Here is an 18,162-nt window from a genome sequence, read left to right on the forward strand (position 1 = left end):
AGGCAACCCTTGGGTTCACAAACCAAGTCTACGCAGAACAGGGCCCACTGACTCATACTTACTTGGTTAATTTCTTTAATATTTTTTATCAAAAGGGCAGTGGGAGGGGTCGGGCCTTGAGCCACAGCTGCTTTTAGACTTCAACTCTACAGGAATAGGTGAGTCATTGACGTTTCCACAATAGTAACTTGCATTCTGCCTAAGTCAACTGTTAAAAAAAACATTCCTTCAAAGCTATCTGTGCTACAAAAATTCTACCAGAACCTCAGAGGCAAAGCCATTACTAGATCTGTCATTCCAAATACTCAATCTGGCCAACAGGTTGCTGTGACCACTTCTTCCTCCACTCAGCTCACGTGGACGCTGTACACTTCTGGGCATATTTACCAGTTTCTACTCAGGTACTCATTCTCCTGTTTGCCGTCCACTTTTCTGATCTGTTTTAACCAGTCATTACACCTGCCCTGTTTGTCAGAGTTCCAAACACATGACATTGACTTCTAAGATCTGAATAGACTGACATTTTGTTTCCCATTAGCTTTGTACTGTTCTGTCTTGTCATCCCCAAATGGCATCAGTTACACTCCATACCATCAGTTGTGTTTTGTTTTTTTTTTCTTCTGCTTTCCACTGTCCTCTTTCCCAACTTTATTTTGTGAGCTTAAAAGATGCCATGTTGGGGTTTCCACACAGAAGCCAAGTATCTTGACGAAAAGTAGAAAATAGACTTAACTTGTCTTTCATTCCATAACACCACTCATCAGCTGAGATGCCTTACAGGTTACATAGCACTGGAACTTTCTTATAGTGGTGGTTCTGCTGTCAGGGTCTTCTGGGCCCTTTCTTCCACTGAGTTAAGATGATCTATGCCTAACAGAGCCCAGTACAGCTGTTTAGCAGAGTAACAGTTACCAAGAATTGCCATAGCACATTGAGACTACTCCCTACTAGAAACTGATCCCAGTAATAAACTTTGATAACAAAGACAATAGGCTCCGGTGGTTTTATTTATCTGCCCATATTGCCAAAAGTTTTAAATTTTTAAGTTAAAAAATGTGAAGCTATTGCCTATAATTTATTCATCAGATTTGGTAGCACTGTATTACACCTTTGAAGCAAAGTCTTCATGGGATGTACTGTTACAAGCATTTTTTTTTTTTTTAATTGAGGGGAATATGGGGTTTTAAACTAATTCTTAAAAGTTGGAGGTGTTTGGATAGGTTTCCTCAGTGAGTCATGTTTTAGCAGTGTTAGTCTGATAAAGGACATAGCAGTGTCACTGTCATAAAAGGACATCCTAAAAGTTAAGGATGAGTCAAAATGTCCTAACAAGTTGATAAACGGAAATCGTTCCTTTTTTCATAAACTTCTCAAGTGAGAGCATTGTATTCACAGGCCTTTCTTGTGTGCCATTAGACAGTGGAGAAGTGTTGGGTGGACTTGGTCACAGCAGGGGATGACAGAAGTGCAGAGCTACTATGTGCTGGATCCCTGGTGTGCCTAGTAAAGCAAGGCAGACTTGGTGCAGTCACCTGTGGCTAAACCCATGACTAAAAACCTTAGGGTAGGAACAACTTGGAAGTAACTCTGAAATTACCCAGTTTCCAACAGCCTTCTTCCAAGAATGTTTTTTCTAAGTGGTCCTTGGCAATATGTGTGTTTATAATTTCTTAATTATAGGAGACTGCACATAGACTTGTGACTGGCAGAGGTATCAGAAATGGAGTCAGCCTTTGGTGGGACACAAAAATTGAAATTTTTGCAGGAACTCTTGAACATCCTAATTATTATTATGTCCCTGCCTTACCCCCAACCCCATCTCCCCACTTCAGAAAAATCTCTTGATAACTGGCATGGAAGACAGACCTGAGTATAGACCTCAAAATAGTTAAAGTGATTGCTATGAATCTGGAGTTTGTGGTCCTAATGGAGAGGTGACGAAGTATAGGAATTCTCCACTGCTGGGGACACACACACACACACACACCCCACCACCACCACCACTTGGGCAGCACAAGCCCTTCATAGAGGAGCAGTCCAAAACAAGACCACTATGTGTACCTATCACTCCAAACCCTTTCAATCCCTAAAAGTTCTTAAGTATCACCCACCTGACACTTAAAAAGTTGGTGCCAAGAATAGCTTAAGGTATTTTTGTTTTTAACTTTAGACCACATACTACTAAATGCATACCTTAACAGGAGGCCTTGTCACTTTCCTAATACATTCTTTTGAAGTTTGAGCCAAGATCTCATATGGCTAGACTTTTCCTGTTTCTATGGAAGGCAATATTCCTTATCTGGCTGGGCAGTGGTGGCACAAGCCTTTAATTCCAGCACTCTGGAAGCAAAGGCGGGCAGGTCAAATCCAACCTGGTCTACAGAGTGTTTCAGGACAACAGGCTATATTGAAACCCTGTCTCAAAAAAACCAATATATATAAACATTATACAAACATACATACATATATATATATGTGTGTGTGTGTGTGTGTGTGTGTGTATAATGTATGTATATATGTATGTATATATATACACACACACACATATATATATATAAATAATTCCTAATCGCCTATTTGAATAAACAAAGGTTTTCTCCCAAAATGTTTATTTGTCACATTTAAAATACAAAACAAAATCCACAGATTTAGATATGGAAACACAAAAATATTCACACGTATCTACTGTTTAGGCCTGTGAAAACCCATCTGTACATCTAATTTATCCATCAATACTACATAAATGAAAAGCAACATAGCTTTAAAACAATTTGGTTACATTAACACTGTCAAATATAAGTTCATAGTACCACCTGAAAGAATAAAACATTTTGTAGAAATATGTAGCTGTTTGTAAGATTTCATGAAAACATTTCTATAGGATTAACAAGCTTGTCCATCAGCCTTTAGACACACTAAGGCTAAAGCAACTGAATTACAAGAAAACACTACAAGGATAACTGCATTCTAAGAACTGGACTAGAGTATTAAATGCAAAAACAGAAGCACATATCCAAGTCCTGTTCTCTGGAGTGAAAACAGTGGGTTGTCTGGGAACTTGTCTAGCTGCTACCTAGTCACTAAAGGAGATTCTGACTAACACTAGGTTATTCCACCAATATGCAGAGTATAGTTCTTCAGGGAAAGCAGATTTTTTTCACTGTGGGATACAGATCATACACCATTGAACACACAGTAGTCCTGCTAATCATGGGGACTAAGCTACAACAGCATCATTATTCTAGGATGTCACCTATCTTACCAACAGACCAGAGATATTACACCTCAGTATATGCCTTGTCCCTATTCAGGCACAGAACAATGCCTGCTCCTATCCCTGGGGACACAGACACAGGTCATCATCAGACATATATTAATGGCTTCACAGTGGCAACACAAAATGCACTCAATGTCACATTTCCATAGGAAAGGTTATACATACATTATACACTTCAGTTTTGAAATGTGGACACAAAAGCTTCAATTTCAGCAACCAATGAATTTGGTGATGGTCCCAAATCTTCAGATCCTAATTTAGCAGAGCAAAAGTCCTTCTTTCCCTGCCAGGCGCTGGCGGTGGACTTTGTCTTGTTGTAGCTCTTCATGATTAGGGTGCCAAAGTTTCATGATGATCCTTTCAATGTTAAGGGCATACACAGTATGTGTAGGAATGACTTCCCTGTGTACCTGTGATTTTAAAATTACATGCTTTCTATTATGCTTCAGTAGACTTATTTTTCCAGCATTCAAAAGTATTACATTTTTAAAAACGTCTCATGACTTGGGTACCCTATAAACTTTAAATCAGAACATAGTGAATCCCAAGTCAGATAATAAGAAAACTAAATGGTTCTGTGGGCTGCTCAGCAGTTAAAAGATAACTGCCATGCAGCAAGCCTGATGACATGATTCCAATTTCTGGAACTCAGATAAAGTAAAGTAGAAGGAAAGGAAGAACCCCACAAAGTTGTCCTCTAACCACACACAAGCCATGACACATTGCACCCACATGCATACACACAATGGCAATTTAAATTTTAAAATTAAAAAAAAAAAAAAACCTGAAAATAATAAGGAACTATGGGATTATTTGGAGTGTGATATGTTTGTTTTAATGAGAGGTAGAGTATGAGAGATAATTTAAAAGGAACTACAGAGTTTGGGATTTAAAAATGAGCCTACTACTATTGACCATAAAGACAAGTCAAAAAGTGGAAAAACTAGTATCTTTGTAGATTCATATTCATTAATGGATCAATAAATCTAGGTAACACAGGAGCCAATACCTGCAGAGCTTCAAAAAGGTCATACATGTTCACCGGAGGCAAAGCTGCAGGTAGAGTGTCCCCAGAGCATGCCAACAGGAATGCGGCCTGCTGTTCAGCATCGTCAGGGTGTGGCTGGGAAGCTGGATTCTGACTGGCGCAGGGAGCAGAAAAGGCTGGAGGGCTGCAAAAGAAGTTTTTAAGGAAACATTCTCAGTACCTGGAATGGAGATCAGTGAACACCCAGAATAGAGGGGCCTGCTGGAACACTGCCCATTCTGAATATCTCTAAATGAATCAGAGACCTACCACCATATACATAAAGAGCCCATGATTTTAATTTCCAAAAGGCTCCGTGTATCTGTCAGGCTGGAAACAACACAATGTAGCCACATTACTCCCTCCTCCCACAATACTAATATATTTACTTAGCTCAGGATACTGAACCAAACTGTTCCCTGCCCCTAAAGAGTTTCTAGTTTGGAAAAACAAAACATACATATAAACAAAACAAAAAGCGGTGTAACTACAGGAATATTAAATTGAAAAAATTATGGAGAAGGCAAATTGTACTGAAAGCAAGCTTAAAAAATAAAACACCAAGAAAAGTAGCAGGCAAAATGGGAGCACGGGAAAACGTCACCCAGCTCTTGCTAACGTCCCCACACAGAAGACAAGCTGAGAAGTCAGGCGTGGCTTTCACATCAGTGCAGATAACCACACAGTTGCCAGGAATACACAAGGAGGCACAGCAGCAAGGAGTGGGGCAGTAACTGGCTTCAAGCATCAGAGGGAAGCAGCCCTGCTAGAGTAATAGCCTCCTGGGGACTGGGACAGGAGTGGAGGGCTCCAGGGCAATGCCACACAGAGACAACTCCCAACCCCCTACTACAAGGAACCACTGTTCCCATTTTTTCCCTGGAGAATGAATGACTTCAATATGAAACAATCCCAAACAGGTAATGTCTGAATGAGGTTTGGGTAGTAACTCACCACAGCGGGAATCCTAACCAGGGACCCCAATTTGAGATGCCCCTCACTCATCACTCTTCCACGTGCTGCCAGTGCCCTTACACCTGCCCCTTTCTGTCGCTGTCACCGCTACCACTGCTGCCAGCCTCCTAGTCCTCGACGTTTTCCTTGATCCCGTTCGTCAACTCTTTCCTCCCGTCCTCCACTAACCAGATAACCGGACAGGCGAAACCCAGTCTTTAGACAAGTGCGGCCCGGCACTCGCCACAGGGAAGAGCACTGCTACTCTTTTCCGAAAGGTTACAATGAACACTAAGTTCTGGCAGAAGCAGAAAGGACAAAGGTAACCTGAACCAACTCATGAAAGGGGCTTAGAACTGAAGATGGTCTTGGGAGCCCTGAGTGGGTTGAGGACACAGATCTGTACACAGGATGCTGAGAACACTCACAAGACACTGAGCTCAGCCGTGAGCGTCAGATGAGGCCATGGACAACAAACATCTACCACTCTTCCTCCTCTTCCCACCAGGAGCAGGCCACCTCCTCACCGGGCAGAGGCCACCATCAGGAGACACTACCTGAGGAGCTACTCCAACACCAGAAAGGGAGAAGCAATCAATCGCCTCCAGTTTTAAAAAAGTACCCAAATAATTCACTCTAAAGCATGCAACGTAAGGAACAAGTGTGTTGGTGTCGAGTCTTGCAGAAACACAATAACCAACTCTTTAACAGTGGCCTTTCCCAGAAGGCCAGGGACCAAGCAGCAAAGGACCCATGCAAGGGTACAAGAAGCCACTCACCCTTCAACCAGGTTGTTGTAAGCCACCACACTATTCTTCAGGTACGGCTGTGGGGTCACGTTACTACCAAAGGCATATTTAAAATGGCCATCTCGAACCCGGTAAGCTTTCCTTCTCGACACAACTGAAGTCAGTATATCTTTGAGGTGATTCTGAAAACAAAAGAAAAATAGCAAGAGGTCCTCAAAAGCAGGCTATAAAACTTCCATTGTCAAATGGTCCTTCCATTCCAATGGTCCTGGCATTTGATGACGGAGAACGACAAAAATGCTCGTGGAAAGAGTCCAGGCCAGTGCAGAGGGCGTGGGGGAGGGGAGGGGAGGGGAGGGGAAGAGGGGAGGGGAGGGGAGGGGAAGAGGGGAGGGGAAGAGGGGAGGGGAGGGGAGGGGAGGAGGGGAGGGGAAGAGGGGAGGGAAGAGGGGAGGGGAGGGGAGGGGAAGAGGGGAGGGGAAGAGGGGAGGGGAAGAGGGGAGGGGAAGAGGGGAGGGGAAGAGGGGAGGAGAGGGGAAGAGGGGAAGGGAGGGGAAGAGGGGAAGGGAGGGGAAGAGGGGAAGGGAGGGGAGGGGAAGAGGGGAAGGGAGGGGAGGGGAAGAGGGGAAGGGAGGGGAGGGGAAGAGGGGAAGGGAGGGGAGGATGCTCCTTCACTCCGCTCTGTAAAGAGGCTGTTCTCCAGGCACTGTTGCTCTCGGAAGTGGGTTTGATTTCAGCGTGCAGTGCTGAGACTGAGCGTCACGTGGGCCTCACGGCGAGGCGAGTGCTCCACCACTCCACATGCGCTGCATTTTGTTTCCCTTAGGTTGACGCTACTCAGAAATGATTTTTCGGTAAAGTAAGTTTTGGGGTTTTTTTTAAGGCAAATTAAGACTTTGAAATTTGACTTAAAATGAGACAAAAGTTTTAAGATCTGGTATTCACTGGTTACCAAAACCACTGCAAGAGCTTTTGCTCTCAAAAGCTCCACGAGCAGATAAAGAATTGTACATGTGTATTCAATTCTCTTCACCTTTAGAAGAGCCATGCACATTAGAACTGGTTGGGAAACATGAAACTCCAACACTCCCAGTATATGTTAGCATGGGAGAGCCAGGATCAGGCCAGGCATTTCACTTACACGAATATGACTTTCTTCTATCAAGGCATCCTTGTGCAATTTAATATGGGCTTTCATGCAGAACTCATTCAATGGTTCTAGAGCAGCTACTATCTCAGAAAGGACTATGAGGAAAATGAGACCCAGAAAATCATCTACAATTATTTGAGTACTGTCTGGTATCAGAGCAATGTACATGTTACCAAAGAACTAAGGGAAATAGTGGATCAAGCAATCTCACTGTTCAGACGCCTACCTGACACTCTAAATGCAACACTACCTCCAACACAAGTGACTTGAACCACTAGAATTTCTGATTTCTGTTTCTGCTTAAAATCTGTCCCTGTGTTGACAAAACAAGACATAAGCAGAAGTATGGATGCTGTAAGGAACCTGTCTGGAAAAACCTGTCAACCAAAGGCAAATTCTTTGGTTGTGAAGTATGAAGTATTTCTCTTAATGATGACAGATAGGAAACCTCAGTGGCATTCAGTTCCTTTCTGTCCATATCAGCTTTAAACACACCCAAGCTCCTAACAATCATTATCTGTCGTTAATTCTACCAAAAGCAAACCCACCTCCACAGCATAGACAACAGCAGAAACTGCTTCCTCGGTGACATTATCCAGCCCATGCTCATAGGCAGTTACGATCATTCTCCCCTCCAGCTGACCTCGTGTGGGAAGCATCATTGTGTGTGAACAGAGTTTCAAATCCTCATCATCCTGGGGATCCTTTGCCACAAACTGCTGAGCTCCAGAGAGGGGGTTCTGAGGCTGGAATCTATGCTAAGTAAGAAAACTTCAGAATTATTCACTTCAATAGCAAATGACAAGACAAACAGAAAAAAACATCTACCGGAAATTGGGACCTACAAATCAAGACCACCAAAACTTACCAAAGGGTATTAAAATTTTCAAAGTAAAAAGTAAGTCGCGGGCTGGAGAGATGGCTCGGCCATGAAAGGCTAGGCTCACAACCAAACTACAAAAAGTAAATCATGCACAAATGATCATAAATTCACACCTGTTACGTGGTGAGTTAAGGGACAATGACTGTATACACAGCAGACTGTTGTTTGGCTTTCTAAAACAGTTTTGCTATAACTAATAACCTACACAGGCCTCAAACTCACAATACACCTGCCTCAGCCTCCCAAGAGCTGGGATTACAGCTGTGTACCTACAGCCATTTATTATATTCAATTAATATGTTGGTGCTCACAAAATGTATGGCCTTATGCTAAAAATAACAATCAGGAGAGACTACATAGAAAAGTCACAGAATTTTAATTGTAAGCAGATTCTGAAAGTACAGACATAATTAATGCTTCAGTTAGGATTTACAAAGCCTAACTAATCAAATGATAGTTCTGACAAATATTTGAGCTAATGCTATAGGATAGAAGCAGCTTTTTATTATGACTATTTGCTTACATTCCTAACACACAGCCTTTGTCCAATTTGTAAACATTTCAGCATTCCTATGAAATTTATATACTCCACCATCACTGGGAGTTGTTCCTGGTACCTTTGAATTTGCAGTGGAGACAGTCTCTATGTATATATTATAAAATAATACTGGCATTTTTCCATTTCCTAAGTATAAAGCTGTCCCATACCCAACACATTTCAAACCAGGTATGCCTTAGAGACAGTGAAGAACCCCCAGGTTGATAATGTTACTGACAAAGCATAGAACAGGCAAGCCTAGGGTGACAGACCTTTGGGAAACTTCTCTTCCTACTTGAAAACATATTCCAACAGGTTTACAAGTTTATAATCTTATGCTTCACCATCTCCATACCGATCTCTAAAGGCTCAGAGCACAGCGAGATATCAACAGAATCCTACCAGAGGGTCCAGGCTGACCCCTGACCAGGAGAGAGGGGAGAACACAAGCCCAGCTTCCAATCATTGGGGACTCTGAAGTGCTAATCACAACACTTCCGTGCAAATGTTGACAAGAATACACTGTAAGATGTATTTACAATCTCCCAGTACTTTTTCTTCCTAAATCATATTTTTCAACTCTGCTGGTGATACTTAAAATCACAGCTACTTAGCCAGGTATGGTGGCACATGCCTTTAGTCTCAGCATTTGGGAGGCAGAGGCAGGCAGATCTGAGTTCACGGCCAGCCTGGTCTATAAATCAAGTTCAAGGACAGCCAGGGCTACAAAGAGAAGCCTTGTCTCAACACTCCCCACCTCAAAAAAATTACATCACACTAGTACTTAACCCCACAGTTGCTAGCTCTATTGGAGAATGACCTACATCAAATTTCTGACGAACAGAAGACAGCTTTTTCTTGCCCTTGGGTTTTCCAGGCTTGGCTGCAGAGCCCCCCGTCCAGGGCAAAGATCCAGCACCTTCTACAAGACAGAAAAACAACAGCCACATTGAAAAAGACAATAACCTGCGTGGAAAAATGACAAGAGCTATTGTTTTTTCATTTGGGGACTAAAAGCATGGACTCGTCAGGTAACGAGAATTCAAATGATGAAGCTCAAGTCTGAATCTTCTCTACTTCTCTATAAACAAAATTATAACTCTCAGCAGGGCGTGGTGGCGCACACCTTTAATCCCAGCACTTGAGAGGCAGAGCCAGGCGGATCTCTGTGAGTTCAAGGCCAGCCTGGGCTACGGAGTGAGATCCAGGACAGGCACCAAAACTACAAAGAGAAACCCTGTCTCAAAAAAAAAAAAAAAGAGGGAAGAAAGGAAGGAAGGAAGGAAGGAAGGAAGGAAGGAAGGAAGGAAGGAAGAAAAGACAGACAAGAAATTGTAACTCTCAAATCATTGTTTTTCTAATTGTAACTAAAATTATTTGTTTGAGAAAAGCAAACTTTTTGCTTTTTCTTATAATATGTTCGAGCACGTGTGTGTGCTTGGCGTTGGGGTGTTTGTGTGCCCTCAAGTCCAGAGGTGACTGTCCAGTATTTTCCTCAGTCAATGTTCCACCATATTTTTACGGCATGGTCTCACTGAACCTAGAGCTGGACGCCGGCTGAACTAGCAGCAAGCCCTTCTCTTCTTTGCCTTCCCAATGGAGATTATGGGCACATGATTACAGGCTCATGCTGCCAGGCCTGGCTTTGACATGGACTGCAGAGGACCAAGTTCAGGTCTCTCTGCTTCCATCTCCCCAGCCCTATGTTTAGTGAATGTTTTTAGGGGGAGTTGTAGCCCAAGTCGGTGAACTAGACGCATGTATGGATCTCTTTTTCAAAACCTGCCTAAAATAAAAGTCAAGGAAGGCAACTCACATGAAATAAAGAAATGAAGTCTTAACAAGTTCCAAGGTGGACTAACAAGGCCTTACAAAGCTTAGCCATAGAAGTGTGACCCTGCAAGGACAGGCAAAGAAGGCTTAACAGAGACCCACAAGAAGCAAGGAGCACTTGGTAAGCCTGAAAGTCATTATTAATGCAAGGTCTATGTTCAAAACTCATCCATATACATGCTTTTCTTCATTCCCATGGACTAGGCTCAGTATGAAATAAAAATGTGGGGGTATATTTAATCAAAATAAATGCATTATGACATTGTCAAACAATAAAAAAAAAATTTTTAATGTGGTACTCCTTGTTCCAGATTCTAGAACATTAAGACAGCACTGGTGAAGTATCAGACAAATCATGTGTAGGCTTCTGTGCAGATGTAGTTCACATGCCCACAAAGCAGCTCTGCTCACTTTCATGGGATGGCACCCAACAAGGTGCATAGGACAGATAAGCTGGGTGGGGAAGAAGGGGGACAATTCTTCTCAAGTCACCTGCTGAGGCAGGCAGTATGGATGCTGGCTTCCAGAACAAAGCTTTCAGCACATACTCCTTCCTAACAGCTGCCTCCGTCAGCTCACTCTAAAGCAAAATCTCCACAGGTTTTTGCAACATATTGAAATGGACAGCACCGAACAGGCACTTGGTCATATTTGGTACTATGGAATATTTGCCAATGGGAGAAACACACTCAAGATCTGGGGTGGCGCCAGGGACATGACCAAACAGCAAGGCAAAGACACAATCAGTCAGGGGTCTGGCTTGTTCTCGTAACAGCCTGATTACTCTCCCAAGATCCGCAGTCACTAGCATGGTGGCACGTGACCCCAACACCTTGGAAGGCAAAAAGATTCCAAGTTCAAGACCAGAGGGTGGGGATTTAGCTCAGTGGTAGAGCACTTGCCTAGCAAACGCAAGGCCCTGGGTTCGATCCTCAGCTCTGAAAAGAATAAAAAAAGAGACAAAATAACCAAGTTCAAGACCAGCTTGGGCTGTGCAGCTGAACTTTGGCATACTACTCTACCTCCCCAAAAAGTAAACTCAGAAGTTCCATACAGCAAAACTGTTCATCCAAAAGAGAAAAATACAAACAATCAGGAGTACTAAGTGGCAGTAATCCATCTTGCTTCTGAAGATTGCTACTCCAGTGCCTCAGAACTTCCCATCAACTCACAACCATCCACAATGAAATCTAAGATCCCAACATTTAACATGGGTAGCAAACTACATCCAAACAATAGCACATGAGTAAAAAAATAAATAAAATAAAAAATAAATAAACAGCCAACTGAACATGCATGTTCTAGACATGAAAAGTAAAAAGACTGACCATATCCATCTGGTATCTCCAAGAAAGTGTAAGAACACATGTATCCATCAAGCAAGAAGAAAATGCCATAAAAGCTGCTGAATTCGAGAATATATCCAACAGAAAGCCTGGAAAAGCCAAGGGCTCCAGAGACAAGTGTAAACATGATGAGGGACAATGGACGACTCACGGTAAGAACAGAGCACGGCAGTGAACGCGCAGGATGTGGAGGGCTAGGTAAGGAGTGGCCTTTACCAAGAACTTTCTGGGCTGATTCTTTTTAGAACTATGAACATAGTGTTTAATATTTATTTATATATTAAAAAATTACATTTGGAAAAAATATCTCCAAAACAGTAATTTCAAAGAAGTATTCCTCCAAAATAGTTTTTAATATGTACTTCTGTGTGTGTGTGGCAGGATGGAGGGAGAGGGAGGTAATGTATACATGATTATAGGTGCCTGAGGAGGCTGGGGCTTTTGATCCCCTGGAACTGGAGTTATAGGAAGCTGTAAGCCATCTGGCCATCTGACAGGGGTGCTGGGAACCAAATTTGAGTCTTCTCCAAGAGCAGTATGTGGTTTGTTTGTTTGTTTGTTTGGTTTGTTTGGTTTGTTTTTTGTTTTTTGTTTTGTTTTGTTTTTTGAGACAGGGTTTTCCTGTGTAGCTTTGCGCCTTTCCTGGAACTCACTTGGTACCCCAGGCTGGCCTCGAACTCACAGAGATCCACCTGCCTCTGCCTCCCGAGTGCTAGGATTAAAGGAGTGCTCCACCATCACCCGGCACAGTATGTGTTTTTAACTGCCAAGGAATTTCTCCAGCCCCACCACCAAAATCATTTTAAAAGAAAAAAAAAAATACTCATAATTGTAGTAACAAGTTACACCATGGTTTGGTTTTTTTGGTTTTTTTTGTTTGTTTGTTTTTTCAAGACAGGGTTTCTCTATATAGTTTTGGTGCCTGTCCTGGATCTTGCTCTAGAAACCAGGCTGGCCTCGAACTCACAGAGATCCACCTGGCTCTGCCTCCCAAGTGCTGGGATTAAAGGTGTGCGCCACCACCTTTAAGATTTATTTATTCTTATTTTATGAGTATGAGTGTCTGCCTGCATGTTCATATGTGCATCACAAATATGCCTGATGCCCTCAGAGCCCAGGAGAGGGTATCAGATTCCCTGAAACTGTAGTTACAGATGGCTGTGAGCTGCCATGTGGGTGTTGGGAACTGAACTGGTCCTCTGCAAGAGCAGCCAGTGCACTTAACCACTGAGCCATCTCCCCAGCCTCAGTTATGACCATTTAATGGGTTAAGAGTTTTTGTTTTGTTCTTTTTTGGTTTTGGAGGGTGGTTAGTAATGCTTTGGGGCGGGGAGTAGCCTGGGTTCTACAGGTAAGTGATTCCCTAAAGAAACCTACTCCTGCAATTCTAACTGACCCTAGGTGCTGCCACCGCCCGCAGGAAGGGCTGACTGCAAGGGCCTGAGGAAGCAGAACAGACAGCTCAGGAGCAAGGACACACAGCGAAGATGACCCAGAGAAAGAGGTTCCCGCAGCACTGAAAACCACTTCTGAGCCAAGGCTACCATTTAAGTAGACTGGGCTTTGGGCAAATTTTTCAGTTTTTGTTTTGTTCTGATGTCTGTTTTTGTATCTATTAAAGAGGCTAACAATACCCTGAAGAGAGGCTGTGAAGATTAAGTTACCTAACATGCCGTACTCAATAAATAATATTAATTTAAGATATTCAGAATCACCCTGGGCTTGCCAAAAAAAAAAAAAAAAAAAAGTTGACAATCTTCAGAGGCAGGAAGTGCCCCTGAACCTCAGTTTTTAACAAGGTCCAAGACAGCTTTCTCACAAGGGAAGTTTTCAAAGCACTTACTTAACCTCTGCCTTACTAAAACTGGCTGAAGGACAAGTGTATAAACAAGTGAGGTGCACCTTAGCACCCGCAAGTTCTATCTAACCAGTTACACTTAGTCCTCGCCAGCCCTCCTTCCAACAACTCGCCGAGGTGAGCTCTTCCCTCCTGTCCAGGGGCTGTTCTGTGGAAGCCTAGCAGAAGCCCAGGTTTCTATGGATTTCATCCCGAGCCTCGGGAAGGTCCCTCCTGCTGCCCATGCCCTCCTCCCTGCCTTCATCTTCTGAAGCCTGACTCTGCCCTCTCATTACCTCACCTATACCGTAGCAAGCTGAGTGGGGAGTAAAAATGAGGAAATCATCACTTAAGGGTGTGTGTGTGTGTGTGTGTGTGTGTGTGTGTGTGCGCACGCGCGCACACACTAATTGTCACCTACATAACTTTCTTTTTTTTGGGTTCTGGGTAATTCAGAGACCATTTCCTTTGTAAACCTGAGCAGTGTCTGACAAGGAAGCCAAATCCCAATGCTGCCCTGCTTTGCCAAGTGATCCACACTGGAAACATTCCCACACCCTTACCTGGTGTAGAAACCAAAATCTGACAGCGTGTGAGGATGGCCAGGAGGAAATCATTGTGAGAATGGACTGAAAAAAGGAAGGTTGTCACAAGTCAGAGTATTTTCAACACAGGAAAAACATTAGCCTAGCTTGTGAATACTTTAAATGTCCACCCCATTCTTTACAGTAACTTTTTAAACCAATATTGTTAAGATTATGTGACCCACCATCAAAACCAGAAGTCCTTATTGTAAATCTGGGGAAACTTAGAGAAATGAAGACCTACCATTGTCCTGTGTGAGGAGTCTGTGGGCTTCCAGGTCGAACTCTTCTTTACTGATCTTCTGCTTGAACCACAGCTTTAAGTTGGCCCAGTATCTGCAGAAGGAAATGCTATTAAAAACCGCACACTTCTGCCTCTGCCCCCAGGTTCACTCTAGCTGCTCCAAACCCCCAGGGGAGAAAAGTTTATAAACCCCAGTGTCAGTGGCTGAGCTGTGGCAAGCCTCCCAGAGTTCCTCTGGGGAAGACCCAGCATCTTGGCTCCAGTCTGTCTAGTCAGCATGGTAGAAGGGGGCAGACACTCCAGACTCCAGCAGAGAGGCCGCAGAAGTCTCAGAAGAAACCCACCCCTTCTTCAACACAATGGCCTTGGATTTACAACCTCTCCAGAGCTGTGAGAAAATTAATTTCTGTAGTTTAAGCAACAAGCCTATGGCATTTTGTCACAGCAGGCCTAGCAAATGAACACATCCAAGAGGCAGAAGACCATCAAGAAACATCCTTTCTCCCTAAAGGAGTCTGGTGTGGACTCAGGGCTGACTCCCAGCAGGCCCAGCTGCGCCTTCCTTCTCATGGTCATCTTTAAAGGCTGCCCTCCAGAACCCTACATGGGGGCTCCATTCCTAACTGTACTTTTCCAGGGAGGAGAGCGGTCACCTGGGTTCTTTATTACCCTGGGTGCCGTGCTCCCCTTCAGATACTCAAGTTCTAATCTAATCGGCAGACCAACTGAGTTCCTAACACCACCAAAAAGAAAATGTTCCTGGGTATGCGAAACAGAAAGTCCTTGGTTTGAACATTTGGACTTCTGGATAAATAGTAAAGGGTTCACAGCCGTGCATACTGTATAAGCTTCATTTACCCACTACCAAGGATCACATTTAAATGGTCACGATACTGAGTGCAAAGCAAACTGCTTAGGAGGAAATATAAGAGACAAGCTTGTAAAACAAGCTTAACCAAGAAGCCATTTTTACAATGAATGAAGACTGGAGACAGGAATGTAGAACAATCCCATACAATTCCAGACCTCATCATGAACTGTATCCCTGGCACAAAGACCTGTGGATTTCACATTACAAAGCAGTAAAATTTAGACTCAGCACCCATATTTGACGAACAGCACAGTGAGTGCTGGTCTTTACAAATGAAAAGGGGGAAAGCTGCTAACTTCAAAACTATTTCTGGCCCTGAATTTACCGTGTGACTAGAAGTTACAGTAGCTAACCAGAGTGAAAGGCAATCATATACACAAGCCATGCCCTTCAAATTAAGCACCATGTAAGACCATTCACTTGCAAAACCTTGTGAGCACTGTGTACAATCCCCCTGGTGTGCTTTTTAAATGTAAGGGATTTTTTTGTTTGCTTGTTTGTTTGGGTTTTTTTGAGCTGAAGATCGAACCCAGGGCCTTGCACTTGCTAAACAAGTGCTCTACCACTGAGCTAAATGTAAGTTTTATCACTCAGCATTACAAAAGCATAAAGCCATTCTAAAGGGAAAAAAAGAGCTGTCAAGAGGTGGTGGTGGCACACGCCTTTAATCCCAGCACACAGGCAGAGGCAGGTGGATCTCTGTGAGTTCGAGGCCAGCCTGGACTACTACAGAGTGATTTCCAGGAAAGGTGCAAAGCTACACAGAGAAACCTTGTCTCGAAAAACAAACAAACAACAACAACAAAAAAAAAGTTGTCATTTTTACCCATTAAAATAGTTTTTTAATTTAATTTCCTCCTTGCATCTCAGAGGGTCCTTATGTGATACAATTTGGCTGGCCGTGGAGCTTGGTGGGAAGGTTTTGAGGCAGGATGAATGAGCAGACTGAAAACATAAAAAGGAAAAAGAGTCCCTCACCCCAGCCAGCTGAAATCAAAAATTCCAACACAACAATATCTGCCTTAAGACCTCTTTCTCCCTTTCAGGCGGTAAACCTTCAGTTTTCTAGGCATCCCAAAAGAAACCCCTTGTGCAACTTTAATGGCTCCTGGTTTTTTACTTTATCAGATATGAGCCTGTCCAACTCACCAGCAAAAAGGGAAAGAAAATTGTAACAACAAAAAAAGAAAGAAAGAAAGAAAGAAGGAAGAAAGGAAGGGGGGAGAAAGAGAGGGGAGGGGAGGGAGGGAGGGAGGGAAAGAAAGAAAGACACTTAGCTGTGACTCTCCATTGAGAAGCCCACGTCCACACTTATCCTTTCCCTGAGCATCTCCTTTAACTCTGGTGCTTAGAATCTACAAGTAATAATAATGACGTTTTTAAAGCCTTTTTACTAAAGCGGGGCTCTGGTGAGAAGCGCGCACCCACGCTCTTGAGTGCGTTTTCTTGAGAGCCTTTCTATCAACAGACGCCAGCTCTGCTTCACGGCTGCTCTAGGCAATTTTCTGCATCAACGCCAGGAACTTTGGTTTTGCCAGAGTTGAGGTTCCCCAAAAGACGGGCTGCGGCTTAAGGGCTTAAGGAGCTGTCACTCTGATCCAGTCACTGCTGACAGCCTGGCTGGACGCCTGGGGGTCCTTTACAAGCCCTGTGCAGCATCACACAGCCGTGGTCCCATCCTTGGCCGCTGGCTTTGGGGGAAATAAGGAACCTCTCTGGGGTCGGTGTCCTGTCTATCAGATGGGAGTAGTAACCGTGCAGATCTCACACCGGTTTGGAGGACTAGATACTACGTATAGAGAGCTGGGAAAGGCGTCCTACAGCCGGCTAGGCTGCCGTCCCTGTGGATGCTGAGGTTCTGGGTGACCGACTTCAACTGGGGTCTGTGCCGAACCCGCTTTCAAAGCGCTTCTCAACGCGCCCCGCTGGCCCCGGAGCACCGCAGGCTTGCGCCTCCAGGAAGCCCTCCCGGCCCCCCGGCCCGGCGCTCCCCCGCGCTCCCCGGCGTCCAGGGCGCACGCAGCTCCCGCCCCACGCGGGCATCCCCGGTCTCTGGGGCGCCCGGGAGGCGGTCCTCTAGCGCCTCGAGTCCCGGCCGGGAGCCGCGGCGGCCGCAAGGAGCCTCAGGCCTCCGGGAGGTGAGGGAGTCCAGGGACTACGGCAGCCCCGGGCCAGGAGCACGCCCGCGCAACAGGCCCCGAGGCCGGCCCCAGAGGCCCTTACTGTTTCACGTTGTCCCCCAGCGCCTCGCTCAAGTTCTTCTTGGCCGCCTCCAGCTCGCTCACAAAGGTCGCCATTGCAGCGCGCGGCTCTCGGCCCGACCGTAGACCGCGCGCCCACAGCGGCCAGCAACCGTAAGATCAACTCGGCGGAAGGCCTGCGCTCGGGACTCGGCAGGCTCGACTCGACGTGCCGGCCCCGCCCCCTGCCGCTCGGGAGACGTTGCGTGGGTTTGGTTCTCGGCCCCGCCCGTCTTACAGTCGGCCGAGCACCCGGCCAAACTCCGTTCGCTAAACTCCCCGCCTCCCGGGTCACGTGACCCGCTTCGCCTAGTAGGCGCGTGCCCAACCTACACACCCGCCCGGCCGCCGCCGCCGCCGCCGCCGGCGTCCCGGGAGCGGCCTTGGCCGCCAGACCCCGCCCTGACTGACAGGTCGGCTCGGAATTCCCACGCCTTCCTTCCAGAAGCAAGCGCTCCCGTTGCAAGAGCGCGCGCAACGTCCGATGGATTCTCTCCGTCCTCGTTCCTTCTCCTGCCGAGCGCTCAGCACCTATTGCGATGTTTAGTTGGTGGATCTCGTTTCCTGCCACCCGCCACTCAGACGTTACGTTCCCTGAAGGCAGGATGTCTGTTGTTCAAGTGGTACTG

General features: G+C 45.0%; 1 protein-coding gene across 1 annotated transcript; it reads right to left on the bottom strand.

Moving 5' to 3' along the window:
• Nucleotides 1-2,592: 2,592 nt before the first annotated feature.
• Tada1 (transcriptional adaptor 1) lies at nt 2,593-17,764 on the bottom strand. Its single transcript, XM_036202502.1, has 8 exons — nt 17,517-17,764; nt 14,423-14,514; nt 14,158-14,223; nt 9,403-9,500; nt 7,706-7,915; nt 6,038-6,189; nt 4,287-4,449; nt 2,593-3,687 (listed from the first exon to the last, which is right to left on the bottom strand). The coding sequence occupies exons 1-8, from the start codon at nt 17,588-17,590 to the stop codon at nt 3,535-3,537; spliced, it is 1,008 nt and encodes a 335-aa protein (XP_036058395.1). The 5' UTR covers nt 17,591-17,764; the 3' UTR covers nt 2,593-3,534.
• Nucleotides 17,765-18,162: the final 398 nt, after the last annotated feature.

This window comes from Onychomys torridus, chromosome 11 (assembly GCF_903995425.1).
Source record: "Onychomys torridus chromosome 11, mOncTor1.1, whole genome shotgun sequence".
Classification (NCBI taxonomy): domain Eukaryota; kingdom Metazoa; phylum Chordata; class Mammalia; order Rodentia; family Cricetidae; genus Onychomys; species Onychomys torridus.